General features: G+C 38.5%; 2 protein-coding genes across 2 annotated transcripts in view; one reads left to right on the top strand and one right to left on the bottom strand.

Moving 5' to 3' along the window:
- CNOT10 (CCR4-NOT transcription complex subunit 10) overlaps positions 1–19,526 on the bottom strand; it is a 64,737-nt gene extending 45,211 nt beyond the window's left edge. The window contains exon 1 of the mRNA XM_075493212.1: positions 19,167–19,526. The gene's annotated coding sequence lies outside the window, so the exon portion shown is untranslated. The remainder of the gene's footprint in view (positions 1–19,166) is intronic.
- A 69-nt stretch (positions 19,527–19,595) lies between these two features.
- The window catches only part of DYNC1LI1 (dynein cytoplasmic 1 light intermediate chain 1), a 30,046-nt gene continuing 22,734 nt past the window's right edge, over positions 19,596–26,907 (top strand). The window contains exons 1-2 of the mRNA XM_075493214.1: positions 19,596–19,838; positions 20,131–20,204. Coding sequence (XP_075349329.1) covers positions 19,678–19,838; positions 20,131–20,204 — 235 coding nt within the window. The 5' untranslated portion in view covers positions 19,596–19,677. The remainder of the gene's footprint in view (positions 19,839–20,130; positions 20,205–26,907) is intronic.

Below are 26,907 nucleotides of genomic sequence, written 5' to 3'. Positions count from 1 at the left end.
TTTTTAAGAGATAGGGGGTTTGTTTATCTATTATTTGCCTAAAATAGTAGGCCTCTGTAAAACTTGCAGCTAAATGCTTTCATACTGCACATCTGCAGATCATACGCAGATATCAAATTTTTTTGTTTGTTTGTTGTGAAAAACCAAGAGGAAATACCCTGTTGGCAGCTACTGTTGTTCTCTGTGTGAGACTGCAAGGTTCTGACTCAGGTGGTCTCCAGTTCAAGGTGAAACCTCAGTATTTAATGATACATGATTAAATAGAAAGGTTTTCTCTTTTTTGGATTAAATTTTAACTTGCTGTGTTACATATGAGGAATAAAATATTGTGTATGATCCTAGATGAATCCAGGACAAAAATCCCAATCCATATCATGTTCTCTTTACTTGTAAAGATCAATGGAGATTTATTTTGTTTCAATAGTTCATGTTGGTTCTTGAAGTTCCAACTATATTTGACTATAGTAGTAATCTCTGAAAGCTATTTTAGCTTCTTTCTATCAGTCCTTTCTGCCTAATCAAAGTCAGTTGTAAATGCATATGGCTTCAAAGGAAGGAGAAAAAAAGCATAATGAAAATAGTTACATGTTCCAAAATGTTAAAAAGATGGAAAGCTATTTAAAAAACAAAACGTGTCTCAGGAGCTAGAGAATCACTGTGGACTGACATATGGTAATCATATGTCAGCATATGCCTGGGCTGTATCTACAGCATATATCCATTTGCTAAATTCTATTTGTGTGCAAAGTTGTAGCAAGAAGATCAAGTTTCAATGCAGTTAGAAGAATGTAGAAGCATGTCTATATGTTTCATTTTTAATTTTCTGTAGAAGCAATCTTGCACATTATTTATTCTTTCCTTGCTCCTTTCCCTGACCTCAGAGACCATCCTGACAGTTAAAATAAATTTACCCATCTCACCCCATGTTAGGTGGGACCAACACTAAGATTAACTAGAAAATAGGCACTACAGACTTTCTGAAGTTTTTACGGTTTTTGGCCTGTGTGAGAAGAAAACTCTGATCTGTTCAAGTTGCAGGGGGAAAAGATTCAAAAGGTGCAGTGCATACAAACATGTGAAATTAGGAGAGGGGAAAGAGTTTCTGCTCCCTACTCCAAATCTAATCATTTAATAACCTAATCACTGAGTCATTGTGTATATTTCTTTCTGGTTTCTAGACCAGAAATCCTATTCTAAACCGGAGAAATGTCCCTTTGGAAAATTTTACTGAACTTAATATAATTTTATTGTCAATTAAATAGAAATATTAGAAAAGTGCTGGGAAATTTCCAATGCTAGTCAGCTGCAAACTAGCTGAGAGATATGAGCTAACCCCATTTCTCATGTTCTTTCCCAAAGAAACATTCCTTCCTCCATCCCAAAGTTGAGGACAGCTGTTTGTTCCAGTTTTAGGGCCCATATTAGAGCTGATAAACTATATGTTTGACTATTCCAGCAACTAGAAAAGTAGGTTATTATGAGCTGCAAATAACATCAACAATTGACAGTAATAATAGTGAATATTGTATAATACTTGATGGGTCTAAAGTTTCTTCCATAACTCAAGTGTAAATGGAAAGTGAGCATTTTACTTGAGGGTACTGCATGATTGTGAAATAGGCTTGAGTGAGAAGAGAGACAAAGCTGTAGAACTTCCAAGTATAATACAGCATAGTTTGAGTTACATAGATAAAGTAAATGGAGCATGTATTTCCTTTCTATGCGGAAACATGCAATGAAGAATTTAGATTTCTAATCAGAAGGTCAGGGAATGGATTCTCCTCTCACGATAAATTCAAAATAATTTTGCCGAAGGAGTATCGCTAGATTGACACTGCTATACTTGAGATGAGAAATTCACCTGCATTTTTGAGTCTCAAGCATGAATGAATGCAGCAGACCAGTGAAGCAATCATTTAATCATTCGGTTTCATTAAATGGGACACAGGATAACTACATGGGTCAAGAGCTAGCAAAAGGAAAGCTACTTTTAACATGCATAGGTCCCGGGATTAGACAATCACCAGAATTTCTGCCCGAGGATTGTTGCACTGAAATCTATTGAAGGTTATTATCATAACCAAACATGGTGGTGGTGGTTGAGGAGAGGCTGCATGATGTTAACTGCAGTTTCTGCTTCACTGCATTACCTTGTAATGACATTAGCACATATTTTACATTCTGTGAGGGGAATGCTTCCCTCCTCCTCTCTGCTGCTTAGAAACAGTGAAGAGATGAGATCTGACACTTGAAAATGCTATAGTGCTGTGACCTCGTCAGGGTATAAGATGGTCTTGGTGGATGCAAAAAATTCAGCTGCCTGGAGTATTTTTGCTTTGTCCAGCTGGAGTCCTACCATCTCCAGTATGATCTAAAATACTAAGCTGCTTCCAGACAGCATTGCTTTGTTATTCACTTGACTTTACTAGCCTTGTCAGAGTTAATTGGATTTGTGACATGGTCAGATGTTTATTTCGTGATTCTGTTGTCCCTTGCCTTACAGGACATATATGCCAGGGGAAACTGCAGTACATCTAGCAAAGACTAAAAATATTAAGAGATACATGGACATGCTGTCAAAATTTTTAGGAAATAAAATTTAAGGAAATGTGTGCTTGAAATACATTTTTTTATTCTAATCTATGCCAATATTATCACTTAGCTCCTGATTTATCAAGATAATTAGAGCACTTACAAATCTTTTTATTTAAATATATCCATAGCTCTCTAGACAGTCTAATATCACACTCATTAGCTTGGTCAGGCATAAATGCCCAACTAAATCTTACTGTAGATGAATGATGTTTTGGGGAAGAATGCACATAAATCACAGAAATATGAGGTTACACTTCTGGTAAAATCTCTTCATTTATTTAAGTATTAGAAAAACCTATACTGTTTATTAAAGCCACTGCCTACAGCCATAATTTTATTATACTTTCCTTTGTGTAATAACTTTTATATTTTGTATACGAGATGACAGTCTCAGGCTGTAAAATAGCTCTTGTGCAATTCACTTTCTAAATCTTTGCTACCATTACTAATGTAATATTTTGCTGTAAACATTTTTAAATACAATGAAAACCAGGTATCATTAATCGCGATAAACAGTAAGTGATTTAAATCAAAAGCCACGAAAGAAGAGGAATTCATTTACATCTACTGCAAAAAGCATGAGTTTGGGTGCAGATTCACTAGAAAGGATTTATTCTGAAATGCAGTATATTGGATTACAGAAGTTTTGGTTAGACAGGGGGCCCATACATTGCCTTTGAGAATAGATACACACGTACACACTCACACCCAGAGCATACCACTATGGAAGTCACAGTGAATACAGTCTTTTCTTCAGGCTTGGAACAAGAGTAAATCAACCATGTTTTTGGGTACAAAGAATGTATAGAAATAGCTGAACATTCATTCGTATGTCAGCATGAGCTAAATTTCATAGATTTTATATGATATTAAGAGCAACTAGAGGGAGAGAGAGACAGACTGACAAAGCAGAAAAGCATGGGCTTAACTAAGTTTGCATCTAAATCCTCATGAAGTCAACAGCTACGCAGTTGGAACTATGCCAGTATATAGCTGAAGATATGACCATCATAGTCTATTCTATATAAGCATGCTGTATTAAGTTTATAAGCAGAAATCCAGTTAGGCAACTACTTTTAATCTGTAAATGTTGGGAAAAACATGTTAGCAAAATTTTTATATTGACTGGTGCAAAAGAATAATAAAATCAAAGAGAAACTACTTGTCATCATTTCAGCAAGGAACAGTGGGTATGATTTATCTTTATTTCATTCTAATTTTATTATTAGCATAGCTCCAATGCTTTCAATACACAGAGCTGGAGGAGCAGAGAGGCAAATCAATTGAGCTTAGTTTCATTTTGGACAGCTCATTGGAAGCATCTGCTAAATGCACAACAAGGCCAACCTTCTCCACCCCAACATATTGTATTATCTGAGAAACAGGAGAGGATTTTTTTTTTTTTTTTTTAATTATAGTGCTTCCATCCTTTGTACTGGTTTTGATAAGCCATTGGTCCAATCAAAGAAGGCCACATTTGGTTCTTCAGTTCTTGCACTGCTAGATAACACTGTATAAGCAAAAAGATTATCCACCTAGATTCTGAAACCATTATTCTACCCAACTAGGAACTTTAGAAATGGACTTACTAATTTCAGTAGGGCAAGGTATGAAGTAAAGTTACTAAGTAAAGTTGCTGAAAAAGTTACTAAGCTGGAAAAAAAATATGTATCAGAATGTCATCTTCTATAGTATCATTGTTTCTATTTGACAAATTAATGATAAGAAGCGTTACTTATCTTATGCTCTAGTGTATTATCTTAATTAAAAATTCTTCATTAAATTTCCTTGATGGTAATTATAAAAAAAATTTATCCTCTCCAGGCAACAGTCTATAAAATATTTGGTTTATCACAGTTGCTTCATTACATTAACATGTCTCTTTCAATATCTTTATTTAACTTCAGTAAAATAGAGATTTATTTATTTATATGGCATCCAGTAGCAATCTACAAGCAATAGCTGGAGCAGAAAAAGAAGTTCTTCTCCAACCATGCCTACTATTGTGGAATTGATTTATTTTTGGAGTAGAGCTCTGTTAGGAAAGATACATTTTCTAACAAGCTAGTTAAAATGCAGTAAACTAATAATCAGAAAAAGAAAGCAAAATTGCTTTGTGTGCTTTTATTATTGATTAACCTGTTTGAGTAATGGTTAGCACTTACTTTTATACAAACATGAGCTACAATCCCCAAAATTTCACTAGCGTTGCTGTGCTACTAAATTGTACTGTTCTCAGCACTAAAAAGATAGGAGACAAACTGCTAAGGTCAACCACCATGTACACATCAACATAAAGCTTATCAGCTTTTATTTATTATTACAGTCCTTCCACAATACATTCTTAATACCAAGGGTGTATTAACTACCATGAGTATCTAACTGATTAAAAAATTGTATGTTAGTCCACAAGATATTGCTGAGGTCTGGTTGAATCTAAAATAAGATTAGATATTTGTGGGAGAAACAAGAACGTCTGTTAAGACAAAAAGAAAACCCAAAACCCCAACAAACCTAATGCTCTGTCAGAAGCCAAATTCCAACTTACAAAGCAGCATTCCTCTAGACATGCTGTTGCGTTTTGTGTCATTTCTACACAAACCTTGGAAGCAGGACTGCTACAAAGTGATGTGTTAAATGCATACATCCCTCTTCTCAGATACGAGGTCTTCCTTAGTGACAAGAATAGGATGTCCACTGATAAAAAAAATTCTTAGAAAACTACTAAAAGCTGGCACAAGATAAAACATCTCCAGACCTGAAAGTTCCTTAGCCTGCCACCCTGCCAGGAGCCTGTCTGCACAGCACATCACCCCACGACGATGGGGACACTTTGGGTGGTACCTGAGAGGAAGTCCATCTGGCCACCCGCTCTGGAGCCTGCAGCCCTGGAAGTGCTGCCATCCTTGACGCAGAGGCAGCTGCAGCTTTTGGAAGGCTGGGCAACCTGCCAAGTGGATGGGTAGATGAGCTGGCAAAGAACCAGCAAGTTGCTGGCAAAAATCTGACAAGCTTGGGTTCCACGAGTTTTCTTATTTAAAACATAAGAATGCTAGTTTCTATTCATACCAAAGTACTAAATAGTTTATATTAGGAAGTGCATTTTGTAAAAGTCCATTTTTTTCCTCCAAAATACACAGAGTAAAATTTAACCTGACAATTTTTCATGAAGTTCAGATAAAACCACACATTAAGCAATATATGCCTAATTAGAAAAATTACCATTGAAATAAGTAGAACCATATAATCCACCTGGTAAGTCCATGTCATCTATTGCCTGCATAGTGCAATACAGTGCACTGCAACTAGTTCTAAGACACATTGCTGAAATATCACAAGCAATGTATCTGCTTAACCGTGGCACTCCTCAGGTAGGCTAGGGCCATGCATGCGCAGACAATGACTACAAAAATGGTTTAAAATGTTATCACTCTCTCAAGTTTTTGTTGACTTCCATTAGCTAGAACTAGTAAAAAGAATAATGTGATCTCCTGATTTAGCTCAGTATGAAGTCACCTCAGCACAAACTTTAATCAGTCTCCAAAAGTATTTTAGACATAAAGTAGCACATATTAATGTTAATGGAGTTATACTGCTTATTGTATCTGAGCTAGAACCTTCAGCTTGGATTGTGCAGAGTTTGCTTACATATTTAGAAGAGCAGGAAAGTCTACAGCCCTTCCATTGCCGAACAGCATAATAATTAAGTAATTAAGTAACTACTTAGCTCTTGGAGTAGCTAAACTCTGAAGAAGTTTAGCAGCCTTTCTGTGTAAAACACTGTTTTGGGATTGAAGGTTGAATCCACGCTGATGAATTCAATCTTCCTTCTGCACTTGTGTCAATGCTTTACACTCTGACCAGGTGGCTAGCAAGCCATGATCCAAGTACGTATTGCTTTACAGTCAGGAGTTCATTACAAGGAATGCTGACAGAGTTGCCCCCTATGAGTACCTGCATCTCACTGCATTTGGTTTTCAATATTCATCCTTCATCATCTCAGAACAAATGCAGGATTCATGTACCCACCTAAGTATTATTTAGCCTGAGGCCTATCACTTGGGAGCAAAGTAGTTTTATGCCATGTTATGTTCCTTCAGCTCTTAAAACTGCTAGAACCAGTTTCAGCTGTTATGTACACTCTAACTTCTGCTTTTTTGCAGGAACCTAAAGAATCTGTTAAGGAAGGTAGGAATCGCTGTAGCAAAGAAGGATCCACAGTAGGTATTCTGCCCTTTGCCAACAAGAAGATACCAGCATGCATTATACCCTTTTGCAACCTGGAATTTTTGTTGTACCAGTACAAGACTTCAGAGAGAAAATATCTGGCAAAAGACAATGAAAAGTGAAAAGCCTTGTCTCAAAGTTTCCATTTTATATATCCCACAATTTAACTTCTTTGACTAAGGAAGAAGATGAAGGCCAACTCTTCTTCCCTGATAGCCAGCAGGAATAATAGAGCACAGCGGTAGTCAGTACACATTTTAATATACTGCTGTCTCATGCACTCTCTGGAGCACCAAGAGAAACTGCATTCCTTGTAAGGCTTCCACTACAGTGAATCTCATCTGTTTGGCTCCCTTCCTAATAATATCTAGCAGCATCCAGCACACATGCTCATACTGTATTAGAATGTAACAATAATTATGTAAATGTGGAAAAGATCCACATTTTCTGAAGTCAATGATTGAAGCTAGCAAAAGCCATGTCATACATAAAGGACTGCACTGCAGGAACTGGTCAGACCACCTTGTGTAAGTCATGGCCTATTCTACAGAGAAGGATACCTTTACTTCATGCATTGATATTAAGCTGAATTTCTTTTTCCACATTATATGCCCTTGCTCACTGCCACTTTTTGCAAGACAAAACAAATGCTGATTTTCTATGGACTGTAAGGGAAACCAGCTTCTAGTTATAACGGGGGTTTCAAGAGCACTTGGTCAACCTGAATCTTCGTAGAAGGTTTAAATACCTCCAGACTGTATTGCATCTGTCAAAGCAGCAGCAAATACAACATAAAATGTAGAGTAGGTCCAATTTTTAGTGTGTCAGTAGAATCAGCCTGCAGTTATTTTTATCTGCCTTGGAAAGCTTAACAGGCAGATACAGTTAATCCTTTAAAGGATTTGCAGGTATTCATAGCTTAATAAGTAAGCACAGTGGATTAAGCCAATAGAAGATTGTAGACAGTCAAAGACAACCTTTACATGCTAACATTCAAAACATAAAAAGAGCAGCTTCTTTTATATACTTTTTCCTAACAATCACTCTCAGTTGTCAGTATGTGCCAGAATCCCACACTCTGATGAAATAAAAATGTTAATTATAGCCATTAAACTCAACATGTGTGATAATTAAATCATCAAATAGCAGTGAATTTCTGTTGTCTTGTTTTCCCATTATCCTATGAATCCTTTGAAAAGCAGAACTACATCGTGAAAATGAATTAAAAATGCATCTACTTATGCAATAAATAAACAATGAAACTAAAATGCTAAAGAGTCATTTTAGGAAGAAGAAAAAAAAAGGATGAGTGATTTTTATAGGTCAGATTTTATATTGCTTGTATTCTTTTCTTCATAAAGAAATATTCACACTAAGAAAGTATCAGGATCCACTGACATAGGCTCAACAGAGATCTGGGTCCTTCAATATATTCATAAATGATATGGAAAAATAAGACAAAGAAAAAAAAAAATCAGATGACACAAAACTATTAGGCTGAGGAAATCTAAAGCTGGCTATGAAAAGCTTCAGAGGATGGTTCAATACTGAATGGGTGATAAAATGCCAGAGGCTGTTCGGTGTCAGTAAGTGTAATGCACATCAAGAGAGGAAGGGAAAATACACGTATACGTATATACATGAGGTGTTAGTCAGTATCACCAGGAAAGAAATCTGAAAACATCTGGTGCTTAAAGAAGCAAACAGAAACTTAGGAATTATTTTAAAATTAACAGAGAACAAACGTGAAAAGTCTGCCCTGTACACATTCAGGCCACAGACACATTATGAATACTATATGCAGTTTTAGTCATTCCATTATCAAAAAATTTACGGTAGAATTAGAAAAATATCTGAAGAAGGATATGATAGAGACATATCTAAGTCATGAGTTTTATGAAAAAGGTGAGCTCGGAACAGTTATTCACTAGTTTTTGTAATATAAATATTGGAAGGCATGCACATTTTTTGGTAATAATAAACTAAACTCATTTTCATCAGATATTGCGAGGCCCAAACTGCACACGGATCAAAAAAATCATGACTTCATGAATTCAGCAGTTCTATTCAGTAGGTCAGCAGTAACTATTAAACAAAAGAGCCTCCTAGCCACTGAAGGCTAGGAGAGCACGATGGAAAAGTCACTGTAAGCATGACTACCTCCGTACAGTTTTTCTGTAAGTATCTACTTACTAAGACAGGATACTAGGTTAGGTGGACTTTTCATCTGCTGAATTCAGCAGTTCTCAAGTCCTCATGACTAGAATGACTGAAATCATGATGTATATTGTTTGGCATAGTTTTACAAGAAATTTTACCAGGACCTCCCTGGTTCTATCACTGTTATTTAAAAAGAATCAAGATTAAACAAAATTGTTTCATTAACTGTACAACTGAAGCAGACTAATTCCCTACACATTTTTAAGGTTATATACTCTGGCTACCAGAGAACCTACTCCTTTCACCCCTCAACTCCGTTAACTGAAATATATATATACACAATAGTTGAAACATATTTACAAAAATAAGAGCAGATTATTACTCCACAAGGTTATAATTAGGACCCTGCTCTTCCCAGATTATTCAATGGTGGAATTTATTGTTGACTCTGCCACTTGAATAGAATTGTGAGACTTAGGAACACAGGACTAGAAGGGAACTCCTGAATCACTGCAAGTGATCCACTCTTAGACTTGCAGTCTTATCACTTGATCCCTTTCAGAAACTGACCTGATCCCCTTTTATAACTACTCGATCAGATGGTAGTCTCAAAGCATCTCTGCCCTAGCAGAAAATTCTTTTTGATTTTTAGACTCAATATATTCCTAGTCAGTCAATGACTTATGCTTTTCTACTAACACTGTCCCTTAGTTTAAACAGAGCTTTACCTCTGTGGTGGTACATTCAGAGAAAGAAATCGTATCTTCTGTTAATACTCATTTTGCCTAGCTAATCAAGTCAAGCTCTTTTGCAGCACATCTATCTTACAACATGGTATGCAATGTGAAGAGGTTCAAGCTGATTGGGACACCATGCCAGTCAGTGCAGCACACTGCAGACACTCTATACCCGCATGCCCCTGGTTCTAAGAGCTGTATAGAGATGTTAGCACATTCCTTTCAAGCTGATGTGTCCTGTCACCAAGACAGCCAGTCTTCCTCAACATGTATTCGATGCCAAAAACTAACGTGGCTGTACTAATTAACTTCTGGAAATAGTTTAGTGGTGGTTAGATGAATTATTTCTATACCATACTTCACTGTGTAGTATAATTATGCTCTTAATCTCACACTGTACACTTCTAATCCCATGGTCACCACACTCTTTCTCCTCACTGACTCTGTACTGATTTGCCTTTCTGGAATGCAAATGGAACGGACTAATTTTTTTCATGCATACCAAAGTCTATGATAATCTTTGACACGCAAACTGAAAAGATTTTCAGAGTTTGCACTGACAGCTTTGCTGGAATGCTTAGCCCTGCAAGTCACCACAATGACTCTGAAGCTTAGTGACAACTCTATTATGAGAATGACATCACTTCTTATCATTTTGGAAGAAACATTTCCTTAATATAGTAGTGGCAGATAACTGGTATCATCATCAAAGAGTTCCTAAGGGATGCCTGAGAAGGGAAGAAATGCCATTAAAACATTAAAACAGTAGGAAATGAAGATTGACAGAACACTTGACAAAGGTTCTGCACTTTTTTTTTTTTCTTTTTAAGAACAGTCTATATTAATTTATCGCATGTTCCGATCTTTCCCCTATGCAATCCAATTTGCTTAGCTAGCCTGGACGTCTTTCATTCCTCATGGTTCCTCTGGCTCTGTTCCACACTGCAGATTTGTTACTGCAAGTCACTCTTACTAACAGACACTGCACAGAGAATGTGGTTTCAGGAATTCTACCACTTATCTGACTGAATGCTTGACTGTCATATTAGTTAGCACTTCTTTTGAATTGAGGAAGGGCAGCGGTCTAGGGGTGGGAATGAGAGCAATTGCTTGGACAGTGGGCTCTATCCTGACACAAGCATGAAGGGAAGACTAGCACAATGATCAACATAAATGTTAAAAAAGGATTTGAGGTCAGAAAAGGGCTCCAAAACACAGGGACATAGGAAAAGCTTTATCACAAAGCAAAGAAAACATGAGAAGCTCCAGGGCCCTAATGGCCCAGAGTAACTTGGTGGATGAGAGGATGAGGGGCATTCATGTTTTATAGATGAATTAGAAATTGTGAGAGGAAAAGGCCTGTGAAAGACACAGTGGATTAGAGAAAGGACATACTGAAAAGCATTTAAAATTGAGGGGTTTTTTAAAAATGTGTGGCCTTCTGCGCAAATTTAAGTTTAGTTATTGAATATAACCACATAACAATAATAGCTGTATATGCATATTTATTCTTATGAAAGCAAGGTAAAAATATTACTAAAGTCAAATATGCAGACTATATGTACTTACCACAATATGAAACCACAAAACGTTTATTTTAAAGTAATTTATAATGGTTACAACTTGCAGCCTTTAACATATATTTTGGAAATCTATAACACATATCTGAAATCAGACTATGTAAGTAGAGAGAGATCTGTATTTGCTTAGCAGAGGAAGCAGGGCAGTGGTACTTCCTCACTCCCTTTCTGCCATCATGATAGATGTCCTGTTGGCACTGTACCTGGCTTCTGTGTTCCTCACATGTTGAAGCAATGAATGAATAAGAGGAAACAGCCTGCAGAAAGTCTCTGTGCTTGACTACCCTTTCACGCTCATTTTGCGTTGCTGCAATACCTCTGGCTTAAGAGAGGTTTCACCTGATTTAGTTCAAGTCAAGAGAAGAATCAGCCCCATAATGTGCCTCACCACCACTGAATCTCTATACCTATGCAACAAGCCCTTAACGTTCCTGACTAGCATTTTTAACATCTGTCCAAAGGCAAAACAAAGTAATTGGAGATTTCAGATGCAATCTGAATGTAATGTGATGTGAACCCAACAAATTCTTCAACTGAAGTGCCATTGTTAATCTCTTTCCAAAACACGGAGCATTGCATTAATAAACATCAATACTCATTTCAAAGCCTTCAGAATACCTAGCTAAAATACTTTTACTGTATTCCTACAGTCAAGGGTCAGCAAGTTTCCACAATAAATCATCATCTTAAAGACAGATGCTAAATTGGCAGTTTGCAAAAATTTGGGGAAAAAAATTCAACCAAACCCAGCAATCCCCAATGAGAAACAGAATGCTGAACAACTATCAGTAAACACTTCTTTGACAAAGAAATCTGAATTTCTTACAAAATATGCCATGTTGAACAAAACAATAATCTTTCCTTCCTGTATTTTTTTTTATACTTCCACTGACTCAGGTATTCTTGCTGTGAATCACTTTCATAGCATAGTACTTCCATGAAGTAAGATTTGATCCTTTTTCTTTACACTGGCAAGATTCTTACCAAAGTAATGAGAAATTGTTTTTATTAGCTCTGAGGTGCAAGATTTATTCTTTTATTGTGAATAAATAAAACTATATTGTTTTGGTTTTTTTTTAAATTTTATTTTATATAAAAGCCTGAATCACATACTTTTAAATGCAGAGAAAATTAGCATTATTTTAAAAGACCAGTTAATCCTCAGCTACATCCATAGACCTGCTCCCATCATATAGGGATTAAGAATCAAACAGAGGCCTTTCACTTGAGCATAGCTTCACCGAGTAAAGGGCAGGGATAAGAACCTGGGAGGTTGCCGTGAAAGGGACAAGAGCGGAGCATCTGTTCCTGTGTAGAGTTTTCTGTCCTCCCACACATTAAAGGGAGAGATGCATACGAAGTGTGTACAATGTTTATTTTTAGCCAGTCAGGCAAAGGGCCATCACATGGCCCTGTCCCATCACTCTGTTTATCTCAAGGACAGCTACAAATGCCTGGTGCTGAGATCTGATTTTCTCCACTCATGACTTGATTTTTTGTTTTCCCTCCTTACTTTTAAAATGTTGCCTTATATGTTAAAAAGGTGTTTGGACAATACATCTTGGCACTCTGGGTGCAGTTCTGCTAACTGTTTTTGTGTATAACATCTCTTAAGACACCATAAGGATAGATTTCTTCAGGACTTAAATAAAAGCCAAAAAAACCCAAAACAACCAAGCCTTCTTCCACTCTAAAGAACCTTTATAATTCTGTTTACTGAATATATTATTTCTTTAAGGTTTGCTTTCAAGTGAGAACTCTTACTGCCAGTATTCCCCCTCTCATCACATTAATAACTTTTTTTTTTAAAAAAAAAACCAACATCCTAAGACACTGTGAGGCTATTCTAAGGCAATTCTCCATATTGCCAATTTTTTTTTATTTTCCATTTGGGCTACATTTTTCTATCAATTCACAGAGAGTAGAGTACAGGTTAGTCCTATATTCATAACTTGATTATACTAACCGAAGTCGTCCATTTACGTAGTTCTGAGGATGATTTTAACAGGCAGTTTTATTGAAAAGGACATCATCCTTACCAGAGATATTATTCAGAATTCACAGAAAGAGAAATATGAAAAAGAATATCTTCATCCAACATATGAAACAACATATCACTTAGTTAAAATAGCAATTTCTAACCCAGCAGTTTAAGTAAGTATATACATATATATATTTCTGAACTCTGTAGACCTTCAATGACTAGGCTTTTAAAGGGAAAAATGGAGGGAATCACATCAGTTTGTGTAAATAAATAAAACATATTCCAAAGTTTTTGCTTTTTAACGGATAGCAAATTGAAAATAAGAGATGTCTTTTGGCAAGTAACAAAACAAGTAATCTCTTCTGTGCAGAGGCAGGATAAAATGGGAGCAGGTCTCAAGATCATTAAGTCACTGATATGATGAAAACCTAAACCCAATATATTTAATACAACACTCACATAACTGGAATATTTCTTTCCAAGCTGAACACTCTCGAATGCTTACTTAGGTGGCAGCTAAAAATGCTTAGTGTCTTCAAAGGAGGACTCCGAATTTTGAAACACTAACCCCTTTTAAGGTTTTTATAAACAGTTTTGGAAATACCACCCAAGGACTGGGCCAGAGGGAAACGACCAATTAGAAACCAAGTCCCGTAGATGAGAGATTCTCAGACCACACAACAGAGCAGTTAGGTGACAGTTTGGCAACCCCTGCTTAGAAGAGCATGTTTACATAAATTATTGCAAGGTAGCCTGAGTACAGGTTTACACTTTAGCTACTTGGCACTAACTGTCTCTATGAACACTCTTATTTTGCAGTAAATGGAAATTATCTTACCTTATTCCTACTGAAGACAGAGCAAATACAAATTTCTTCACAGATACCTTGAGACAACATGCATGAAGTAGCTACCACACCACAAAGAGACATCTTTCCTTGTTTTGTGACAACCTATCCAAGTAGCCATGCCATCTGACAACCAAATAGCCAGTATAAAGCAAACCAGCTACTTGAGAAGCACTCACTCAGCTCCCTGAGGTAAAGAACTGACTAAAGGAGCAGAATTGTAAGTAATGCACAAGGAAGTGCCTGCTGCTGACTGTCTCTACAGTAATGACAGAAATTACTCATTTGTATATATTTTTTTCTGAATAAACAGCATTGCATTAAAAAAAAATTTAACTAATACATTTCTCTCTTTGAAGAAATGATCCTGCTCAGACCAAAGGAACAATCATACTTATATCGTGTGGCCCTGAAAGAGCTGAATGTGCCTTGAGAAGGAACATACCTGGTCTCCCAACAAAAAGTAAGCGCATGCTTACTTACTTTACTTGCTTACTTGGCTGATCAGATCCTGCTGATCAGAAGTTATCTTCTATAAATGCATAGCAAGCACATATTTTTAATCATCAGCCAGACATGTATAGCATATTTTAAATCCCATTGATTCCAAGCAAATTTAAGGGTGTACTTAAACATGTGTTTGAGGTGCTCTGCTGCAGAATGGTCACAAATTTAGATTAAAGAAATAAAATATTGTCTCTGTGAAATAAAACAGTCTTTGTCTCCTTTGCAGCAGGCCATAATACTCTGCTTCATAAAATTAGTTAGCCCTGCACATTCTTAAAAATTTACAGTGCAGTATGTAGAACATAAATTTAGAAGTAAGTGGTACATTGCTGCATGGTCTGCAGAGCTTATATTACCAACCAGCAAAAAAAACATTACTGAATAAATAACAAGACTTATACTTGGTCAAATGAAAAACAGAAGTGTGATACACAAAACTGGTCATAGTCTAATACTCCTTATGGATTCATCCCATTAAGTCTCCTGAGATGTGTTTATTATTCCTAAGTATTATCCATACAGTTTATCTTAATAAATTTCAGCATACAGATTGAAATATTAATTGTGTCAATGTTATCCATTTGCAATTTGTGCTATTGTCAACTATTCAGCTAAGTCATACAATATTTTTCATTTCCTGACAGAATAACTTGAGCATTGTAAACAAGAAGATAATCAGTAATTCACTTTCAAGATTAAGTTTCAGATGACTAGCTGTTAATACTACAAAAAAGGCACTTTCAAAAATCATTACCAACTTCATGAATGCTGTCTGAATATTAATTGCACACAAATTCAGATCAACAAATAATGGCAAATCACACTTGTCTTTCTCTTTTTAAGGTTTAGTTTTGTACTTTTTGATAAACTACAGCCAAAAGCAACAAAACACCTTGTTGGTAATTCTATGCATTCTGCTTCTTCACCGCTGCCTTTTCAAAGGGATGCTTTCTGCACAGTGAACTACTAGTATGTATTGAGCACTGTGACCTTTATGATTTTGGTTTCAACAACAAGGTCAACATTGCTAAGAAGCCAGTTTTGCCTTAAAGGCAAAACTTCTCTAACAACCCAAAACAAAAACGGATCTTTAAAATGTAATTGAACTATAATAATTCATTTCCATAGGCTTATTAAAAAATGCCTTCTAAATTCACAACCGATTTTATAGTATTTGGCCACTGACAATAGATGCAGACAGAGAAGCTGGCCCATTACTTTCTGGATTTCATACAATGCTAACTCAGACAAAAAGTTTTCACATGAAGAGAGACAGCCAACAAGGAGCCCTATGTTAAGAACAAGCAGAGGGGTACAGAATAATCAAAGCACATCAGAAACTGAAAAGGCACAGAATATGAGAGAAACCAAGATTCCATTTCTCCAATTGCTAACCAGCTGTGTGCAGGAGGTGTCTTTCCCTGTTGGTCCCTCCTCGATCAGCATGGCATAGCTAGCTCACAGCTACACAACTGACTCCCTCTCAGGGTCTGCACTTCGGCATCACCCCAGGGCAGCTCACAGAGGGATGCAGATCATGCCTGTATTAGGAAATTACATTATTTTGCCAGTGAGATGTTGTCGCAGTTTGCTCTACATATGCATATAGTTAAGCCATTGGCAATGCTTTTTCAAGTTAAAACTGTTGCTAACAATCAACAGCTGACACAATGTTATTTCTCATCATAGTTGATGGACCTGGTTCTTCATTCTTTGTATGTCCTGCATAGCCATACCTACCTCTGCAAGTGTAACACTGACTGGGTATAAGATACTATCAAATCAGAATGGTAGTTTTAAGTAAGAAAACATACTTTAAACTTATAACTTTAAAAATTACAATTTGATAGTTGGGGAAGGCTTTATATTTAATGTGCCTGGATAAACAGCTACAGCTTGGGTGAGGTAGGAGAAAATGAGGCTTTTATATTTGCTGGGCATCATTAACATCAGTTCCTGTTCACAGTTACCTTTCAGAAAAGGCTGCATGGAATGGTCGTTCCCATACATTCACAAGATCATTTTGCCAGACAGAAACTTATTTTACAGGGGAGGAAAGGAAATAATGTCTTATTGATTTTTTCCCCCTCTTTTCTATGGTTGCTTTATCTTCATTACAGGCTTTTCCTAAATTTCATCTTCCTATCATGCTGCACAGCTAACTCTATGAATAATTTGAGATACTGTATCAGCATACTGCACAGTTGATGAAGACTTGATTCTCTCAACATTTTTGTTTCCATCTTGATTTTTTTTTTAATCTAACCTGAGAGTATGATGAGCAAGAATTTCCATTTTTACCTTCTCCTCTGCAGCTCCTGAGAGAGAAATAAAATGGAGAGGAGGCAGAATAGGAGGGAGGGATTGCTTCTGGTAAAGGTAGCAAATATACCACACAATCATAATCAGAACTGTCAGGTGTGACAATCTGGTAAGTGAATCCTCAGAGAATTTTGATTGTACACATTTCTTTCAAAGGCACACAGCAAAATCCTCCATTACAAGAGGATGAGACAATGAAAGCCACCTTAAAAAGACTCCAGAGTGAATGGATGTCAGGGGAAGGAGGAGGGAGAAAGAAAAGAGGTGGTCTCTCTTTCACTGTGAATAATCTTTGGTAGATTCACCATCACCAGATATTTCTTTTTCCAGATAGCAACATTAGCCTCTATAAAAGCAGAAGAGCAGGAAAATTGCACCATCTTTTCTCGACATCAATATGTTCCCTACTCAGCACAAAGCAATATGCTCTTATTATCATTCTTCCATGCAGCCTTTTATTTTCTACTACTTTCACATACTTAAATATTACTTGCTGTCATACACATTCTGGTTTCAAAAAAGTCCTAGGGGAATATCATTTACATACCTCAATTTAATATAGTTCACATGAAACAATATGATATGGAACATCATTTAAAATAATGAGCAACATGAAGTAGCTTAAAACTCTTGTTATTTTCAGTGCCTTTGTGAGTGAGGTGTTAAAAGCTAATTCATTGAATTTTAGAGATTTTCCACTTTTTAGTAAAGCTTCACAAACATCTCAAGACCACACACCCAGATAAATAGCAACCTATTTGTCAAATTGTCTTAAAACCAATGTTATTCCTTTTAACTAAAGTAGGTAGCTAAAGTTGGTACTCTTAGAAGTTGTTGCAGTTAGGAAATGTATTATAGAATCTGCTGGGGTTTTTTTGTTTGTTTTTTTTCCTTTCTCTTAGAACTGCAACTTGACCTGCAGCTGAGCCGACCTAACTGTTCACTGTCACTGAAAAGGGCATTCCCCCCATCCCACTGCTTTCCAAATTCAAACTCCTCCTTCCTTCTGCTCTTCCTTCTCTCCTTTACTCTCTGGTCAGTTCTGTTCCCCACCCTCTGTTCTGGCTCTGCCACTCATCCAATCCTTTCCACAAGCCGATTCAACTCACTGAAGAGTTCTTCCACCATTCTAGTAATCAATTTTCTGCTATTTTAGTGATTTAAATCAGTTGACCCAACAGTGATGAAAACCAGAGAGAACAGAAGAAGGGGATTCACAGCAGGCCACATGGAGAGAGGGGAAGAGATGGGAGCGGAAACTCCCTCTTTCAACTGTGGGAAGCTAATTTGCACTGCTGTCTTGGGAAAATTTAGGGTCATGCAGCAAGTGTTTTTTCTTCATGGCTTTTCAGCAGCATTCCTGTATTTAGTGGTCACCGTTTACTGGATGACACTGGATGACACATCTCCATCAAAACTTTGCCACGTTTCTGCATCTGCATTCTGTCCACAACAAAATACTTCTGACCAATAACTGTACATCTGTTATGACAAGTACCTATAATTCAGTATATGGCTACCGATGTTTCAGCTATTTTATACCTAAAGGACCTTACTGCAATTTACTTTCATGAATGGTGACCTGCAAGTTCCAACACCTCATCTCTACTAAAACATATGAAAGGAATGTCACAGTTTCGGTTGCAAAGCAACAGAAAGCCATTGAGAGAAACACATGGATAAAAAAAAAAGGATCATTTTTTTCCTATTTTAAAATACAACTTAAAAAGCAGTCTTGTCTGGGAAAAATAAAAATTAAACCCAGCAGCAAGAAAACACTTAAGTACAAACTGCTGGCATACCTAAGTTGCTAATACTGCCACAACCTTTCTGTATATCCAGAGCATCTGGGAACGTGCATTCTTTGAAAGACAGGCACACAAGGAGATGTCCCGTGTTAAGTTTTTCCTGAATCGAATGGACAAAATTCATCCATTGAATTTTTATGGAATTTAAAGTCGTTCATGTGTTACCCTAGCAAACATGTTACCTCTGTAAATTGAGGGAAAAGAGCTGACGTGCTGGCTTGCTTCTTCTGAGACTTCTAGCAAGAGTTGAGTTGTGAAAATGATGGTGATTTGACCCACTTTTTTCCAACTCTAAGGCGATACTTATGGGAGAAGAGCAAGTAATGGGTAGGCCTCTTGGAGAAGGTAAGACCACCAAGTCCACCCACAAAGGCACGTCTCGCCCCTAGCCGCACTTACTTTTCTTGGATGCAAGGTGCTTCCTTCAGGGGTGGGGCTGCCTAGGGAGCAAACGGCACTCGGCACACAGCAGCAGCTCCCTGCCCCACAGCAACACCTCACAGCAGGAACCAGCACAATGGCAGACGACGACCGCTTCACCTCACTTCACCAGGGTGGCCCTGCCTGCGGGGCTGGGACCTGCACTGGAGACAGTCCGAACGAAAGGCACTTGCTCCCTCACTCACGGTCTCCCTCTCCTCTCCCGGGGCGGCTGATAAAGACCTGGGAAGACGGCGGGAATGTCGGTACCCCCAGGTACCGACCTGTGGGAAGGCAGGCGTGACCCCCTCAAAAGGAGCGGCTGAGGGGGGAAGCGCTCGCGCGCGGGACCACAGCAGCTACCTCCGCGCGCCCCCGCCCCGGGCCCCGCCCCCCGACCTCCCAACATCCGGGTTCCTGTCAGCCGCCGCGCCGCCGCCGCCCGCTCCGCGTCTCAGGGAGGCGGCGGGGCTGGGAGAAGGCAGCGAAGATGGCGGCGACGGTAGGGAGAGCCGGTTCCTTCGGCTCCTCTTCGTCTGGGCTCGGTTCGGCTGCCGGTTTTTCTTCTCCTTCGTCCGCCGCTGCGACCACGACCAACAACAACGCGGAGCTGCGGGCAGGCGGCGATGAGGACGATGGGCAGAACCTCTGGTAACCGCCCGCCCCGCCCCGCGGCCGGGGACCGGGGCGCGCGCTGACCGTTACCGCCCTCGCAGCGACTCCTTGCCCTGTGGGGGAGGGGGGGGGAGGGCTGGCTAATCCCCCCTCCTGGCGTTCAGTCCCTCTCAGTCAGTGAGCTAAGGGGGGGGCTACTCCCCTTGGTGGTGGCAACTCCTGCCCTGCCCCCCGTCCCCCATGCCTTCCGCCCCCAGGAGGTGGTGAGGGTGGGGGGCCGGGAGGAAGCGGGAGCCCCCTCCTAAGCGTTGTCGTCTCTCGGCGCCAGGTCCTGCATCCTCAGTGAGGTGTCCACGCGCTCCCGCTCTAAGCTGCCTTCGGGGAAGAACGTCCTCCTGCTGGGTGAGGAAAGCATCCTGATCCCCTTCCCCTCCCTGCCGCACGCAGGCTTGCTCCTTAACCCTCTCTTGGGCGTCTGGAGCTTCTCTTGTTTAGTGCCCGAAGCGGGGGGCGGGGGTTGATGGTGGCAAGGTGCTGGCCTCCTCCCTTGCATGTGTTTGCTTCATTTTGGATATCCAATATCCAGAGATGCTTTAGATATCCCACTCATCGTAGGTACCTCGCCATAATACCCTTACTATCCTTCCCCCACCCTAGCTCTCCAGTTCCTTAGGTAGAGATGGCTTGGAAGGGTGGTTTTTATTGTCTTTCTCCCCCGATGAGTATTGACTTCGGGGTGCGTGCGGGTCCTTCAACCTTTTCTGAAAGCTCCCTCGTTCGTGCAGCCAGTGCTGCTTGCTGGTCCTTACGGTGTGTCATACAAGCATAAAAACTGCTTCCGTGGTCCGTACGGTATCAATGACGGCTGCTCCCTGTTGGCTGGAGGGCGGGGTAGGCTGTATGGGCGTGTTGGTTGTGTCCTGCCCACATGCACCGAGCTTGTCAGCAGCGATATCATCATCAAGTTGTGCAGCAGCATCGTTTACTGCTGTTGGCTTTCATTGTGTTCTGTTATCTCCACCCAGTGCATTAGTCCAACCTTGCGTTTGGCAAGGATTAGGAGTTACAGGATGGGACTTTGATAGGGCGATAATGAGAGATCCAGCTATTATTCAGAGCTGAGGGAAAGAAGAAAAATGGTATGTCAAGCAAAATTAAAAACTTCACGGGGGAGGAGGAGAAATGGATGCTCTCAAATGTGTGTGTGTATGTATTATTGCTTTTATTATTAGTGGGGGTTTTTTTTGGCTGAAAGACTATTAAATACTATTGCCAGTAGACAATTTAATGAATCTGAGTGGATGGATTTGTTAACTAGCTGCTTCTTCCCTCCTTTGCCAACCTCCCTGGCCCCAGAAAGAATTGTATGTTAGTATTTGGAAGCATGGTTAAAACCCAGTACAGATATTCATGTGAACTCTATGCACACTGATTCTATGTAGTCTTGTGGTTTGTGCCCTCTTGAGGTTTTTCAAGTTAGGGCTTTTTCCTCTATAATCCTAAAGCAATCACTGTGACCCTTTTCTTCCTGTTTTGATAAGCTGAGTGGTGACTTAAAACGGACTGTGACAGAGAAAACTGCAAGGATGATGGGATGGTCTAGTGAACCTGTTACAGGACTTACTACCCCTTTAATTTGTTGCTTTTTATGTTATGTAATTAAGTAGGACATTGAGATTGGAAGTTCTATAGATATTAAAGAAAGGAAAGATTTTGTAATGATTGACAACTTTTAATGTGATATTTTGAAACTACATTGTATGATTGTCCTTATTGAAGTTGGAAGATTCTTCTTCAAGCTGTGATTCTTGTCAAGAAGATTACAGTCCTGTTTTTCCTCTCTCTTCATAGTCAGACAATCCTTAGTACTCAATAACTGGAGACTGTGCTTCCTTCAGAACTAGAGGGGGCACCGTAGAATGTTTCCAAACACTCATTTAGTTTGTAATGTTTAATCTGTTGTATAGAAATTTTCTTTTTACCTGTTTAGGTAGAGCTTATAGAATGACTTAATGTAACACTTTTTTTTTTTCTTTTTTGACTGATGCATTTTTTTAAGATGTGTGGATTTGTGTAAGAAATTCTAGTTCTTTCTTAAGAATTGTGTTTTCTAGAAGGATATGGTCCAAGGAAAAAAAAGTTTGGCATGTATTTAGGAAAAAGAGTATCAGATCCGAGGACTGGCTGGTGAGGACCGTGGCCATGTACTTTGTGAGAATACCTGATCCATGTCTTGCACTTTGCTGTTCACTTGCAAGTCATGATGCTGCTCCTGAAGCATACTGCCACAGGAAAAGGAGAGGTCTTCTGTATTCTCTGTTGGACAGATTCAGTATGTGAAGTTCTGTCTCTTCAGGTTCTTGAGCTGTGTGTTTGCAATTTCTCTGTTATCTCACATTTCCTCTATTTTTAAGCTTTGTTCCTTTAGTTTTGTACTAGCTTTTGTTGTTAATACAGATCACTTCTTGCCATGACTATTTACAGTTTCATCATTCTTTGAATGCTTTTAAGCAGGAGTTGTAAAGCTGACCAGGGTCTTGATGGTTTTCACTCATTTTGTGGTAGGCAAATATTTGCAGGATGAACAGTTTATATTGGTCAAAACTTCCCAGCTGAAACATGATATATAGTGACAAATGAATGCTTATTTTCAATACAAACTGCATTAATAAAACATCCCCAAAGCCTCCAACTCACTCCTTCCCCTAAAACCCCATAGAAAAAACAACCAGAAAAACCCACCACTTAGTGTTCTTTTGTTTGCTAGGACAAGTTTTCTAATTTGCCTACAGCACTTCTATTTTTCAAACACTGCATATACTTCTATGCCTAGCTGTTCTGGGAACCTGGCTGTGCCTGGCATGCTAATTCTGCTATTCCAGTATTTATTTTTAGGTATGTTAACATCTCATTTTTAAAAACCTGGAAAGCAGTTCAAGGCATCACAGAAATAACTAAAGGAAACTGGAATGCCAAATGTTCATCTCTAGATATGGCACATAGTTTTGTGAAGTGAAGGTTAACATATAATACTGGTAATTCTCTGCTCAAAATTAGCCAAAAAAATTAATTAACTTACAGTTTTACTTCTCCAAAATTGTTTCACTTGCAGATATTTTTTCAATAACTATTTTTCTGTGAAGACTTTAAACTTTGATTGGCACCGCATGTAGCATAAAAGCATTTTTCTGTTCTTGTATGAACAAATAATAAAAATGCAAGCTTTCCTAAACTTTTCTGTAAGGCAAGTATGCTCTGATTCCTAGCCAGTGCTGTCATAGTGACCATAGCTACCTCATTTAGCAAACTATACCAGCAGAAAATGTAACATGTCCCTGTTTTTTTAAGAACATTGGATGCTCTCAGTGACATTTCTAGCTACTTTTTGCAGATAGCCAAAGGAATGTGTTTTTGTTGTTGTTGCTGGATTTTTTTTTTTTCTTTTTTTCTCCTGGACTGTCTCTTCTGCTCACTTGTGTAATAAAGGTAGCTGATCAGAGGAGATGCTTTTTGTTGAGTGTGATGAGAAAACCGATGCTTATAACTGGGAGCTCTCTTGTTCATTTCCTTCCTGATATAATTATATCTGAACCAGCAAGTGGAATAGAGGAAGCAGCTAAAAAGTCACCATTACAGGTTATGGATGGAATCCATAGTGCTATAGAATGTGTGAAGGCTTGGATTCAGAGACCCAACCTAATCATTTATCCAATAAACTGCAGTATGCATTCAAGCAGTAGTGTTCAAAGTCATTCCAGGCTGCACAAGAAAACAGGCTTCCAGCTTGCAAGTGAACTGAATAGTTGCTTTCTATCTGGCTTTGTATTTCATACATTCCTCTGTCTCTGAAGCATAGTAGAATCTTTGCCTGCAATTCTAATGATGTCAAACCATCCAGTGACACATGTGCACCTGACTCCAAGTGTCTGTATTGAACCCTTAACGCTGCTACTGAATCACTAGCATTTTGGGTTTTTTTATGCATTTTACCCCACTTGGTTATAAAGGCTTTGAGTTTAGTGGGCAGCACGTATTCAACTGCCTTGTGTCCACATTTTCTCTTTACCCCAGACATCTCACTTTTCAGGGCCAGGCCTCTTTGTTTGAATCTTTGAGCTCTGCTCCTGTCCAGTGGCTGTCAGGATGCTTGAGAAGAAGTTTCCACAGTCTACAGCTAATTTACAGGTACACTTTTCTGTGTGTACATGTATTGGGAATGGCTGTTATTGTAGAAAATGGTACATCTTGAAGAGTAGTTTTAGCTTGCTACTTTCTTTCAGTGGACCCACAGAATATGGTGAACTTCAAAATTAAGTTCTGATACAGCAAATTGTCATTAGAATATATAAAATAAAATCTGCTTTGCTTACTTAAGTTTGTACTCAATGCTATAAAAATTACTTTTCCACTTTTTTTCCTATTCAAATAGCTGAAAATTTAGCTGTGATCACTTTGTCATTACAGCTGATGAAATCCTGCTTGTTGATACTGTCCATATTGTTCATCTCAAATGTTTCTTTATTCTCTAGTACTGCAGAAGTTGAGTCAGACAGCTTCTTTTCTTCCTCTTCTTGCAACTACTTCATCTTCTACGGGCGATGAAAGCCTTCCAAATGTAGCCAAGTTTTGTTTCAATCAGCAGAGTTACACTTCTAAAGTGTCAATTGTTTTGATAGGGCATTGACCTAGATAAAATTCTAATTGCTTGTTTTGCAGCTACATTTTTTTAGAACTAAGTAGTACTTCTTTGTAGTGTCCTTTCTGCTATAATACCTTTCCAAAAAGCCAGAATTACATGGATGATGTGTAGTAAAACTTAGAACAGCTCGGGAAGTTCTGAAATTTTTGAGTTGCATTTATTTTAATTTATCTCTGCTTTGCCAGAGGTGCTGATTACTGGATCTATGTCTGAAATAGCTCCAAAGGTGAGGAACAGTGAAAGGAAATGTGCTTCTCTGTTCTCGAGGCAGGTTAGTGTCAGGAGCACCGATGAAGATGTCCCTTTGATAGTAACACAGGATTACTCTATTTTGGTAGTGAACCTGGGAAAAATACACTAGATGACTTACTGCTGTGTTAAAGGAGAAGGCTTGCATTAGAGATGTATGCTGTTCGTATTCATTATAGAATTCTCTGCAATAGTTGGCTTTCTCTGACTGTGGGTTTCTCCAAGCATAAGTAACACTGTGACTGCTGTACCTGTTTCCACAGTCAGGCTGTGTGTTCTTGTGGTGCAGGACTTGACAAACAAAAGGCATGCTGGAACAGTTGTCAACAATCTACTTTCTATCATGTTGTAAAGCAGAAATGCAATTAAGGTGCTCCTCAGAAAAGCTATTTAATTTTTCAGTGCCACAAAGATACCAAATGAGTCATATGTGAGGGGAAAGACTTATCTGGTGGAGTAAAATAAACTTGGAGGAGAAGTTTTTTGTCCAATGAGTAAATTATAATGTAGTGGCAAGTTATTTGAAGCCTTGATATGACCTGCTTATTGTGAACTTCCATATTGTTTTCAGGGATCCTAGAGAAGGATCTCATCAGCATAACTAATTTTGTTCTTCAGTTCTCTGAAAGCAAACTAAATTTGGCCTACTCTGATTATTTTGGTCTTGTTCTGCAAAAGGCATTCTTCAATTACTATAGTATGTATAAGCAAGTCTCTTTCTAGTATGTGGCTGTGGAAAAGGCAGTTATTAGCTTGTGAGAAGTGTTTTATCTTGAAAACAGCTATAGTACACATGTGCTTGGTTCTAGTAGGAAGAAGACTGTTATATCTCCACTCCACTGTGTTAGGATTCAGACATTCCACATGGCATGGAATACAGATTACTCTGTGATTCTGGGAAGGCATCTTTGCTGTACTTGATAACTCAGGTTTGGGTTTGATGACTTTGTGCTATCATATTTAAGTGAGGTGGGTTTTTTCTATTAATAAAAATATTCAGTATTTTATGTTAGAAATATTAGATGTCATGAATTGTTCTGCCCAGAAGCTGTCTATGTTTTGTAAAAAGTATAAAGCTAGTTCACAAAAATACGCCTTTTTGGGGGGCAGAAGGGGTTAGTCAGGACCATTATCTCTAGTTTTGCTTGGCCTTGCTTGAACATAATTCTTAGACATGAGTTGTATAATTCCCATATCAAGCTGAATTTTAATTGATGGTTTTAAAAAGCAAACAAAAAAACTCCATCAAGGAACCAGTAGGATTATAGATTACACATAACTAAGTGCATCCAGGGCTTTTCAAAGAGCTGTTGAAAAAATCAGAGCCCCGGACGGAAGAGGGACAGACCAACAATACTGATGACACAAAAGAAACATTCACCTCTTGCTTCTTTGCCTTGCCCTATTTTAAACACACTTGACACTTTACAGTGGAGAAACAATTTAAATAAAAAGTCAAAAGTCATGTCTGTCCTGGAGATAACACATTGATTGCTCTTCTGTATACAGACTTCTGTGAGAAGTAAGAAATATCTTGTTTTAAGACAACAGAAAATCTACTTCTGTTTTCATTGTCTAAACTGAAAGAAATGTGGAAATAGCGTGAGTAGTAAATATATTTAATTTTAAAATGTTTAACTGAAAGTTTAGAGATGGTCTGTAATAGAGAGCCTAAGTTCTCTCTAATGCGATAGTTTATGGTTGAACAGTTTAAGTAGCAGTTCATAGATAAGTGCTTGCTTGCCTGCATCCACAGAAGGCAATTCATTCGCCTCATTGCCCATCCTTCCCATCTATGGGTGACCATTCTACTAAATTCTGTATTGTAGCAGAACATTTAGTGATACTCCATTTTCTACTCAGTAAACATACTTTTTGCCTGGAGTAGTGAGAAGGGAGGAGGCTGGGCAGGGTTTTGTATTATGGCTTCCTCTATCTTTGAGGGCAGGAACAAGAAGGACCGACATCAAACTGTTTTGTAGACAGTAGCACCTTGGACAGAGAAGCTTTGAGGAGCACAACCCCAAACTTGAGGAGCTCATCAGAGGAGTGAAGTGTAGCAGTGTGGGGATAACAGTGAAACGGCTTTTGTTTAGTTAAGACTTTCCATTTTGTTAACTAGATAGTGAAATACGGTGTGTAAGCAGATTGGTTTGG

Source organism: Mycteria americana, chromosome 2, assembly GCF_035582795.1.
Source record: "Mycteria americana isolate JAX WOST 10 ecotype Jacksonville Zoo and Gardens chromosome 2, USCA_MyAme_1.0, whole genome shotgun sequence".
NCBI classification, from domain to species: Eukaryota; Metazoa; Chordata; class Aves; order Ciconiiformes; family Ciconiidae; genus Mycteria; species Mycteria americana.
The sequence above is the reverse complement of the archived record's forward strand: the minus strand, read 5'-3'. Positions and strand labels throughout refer to the sequence as shown.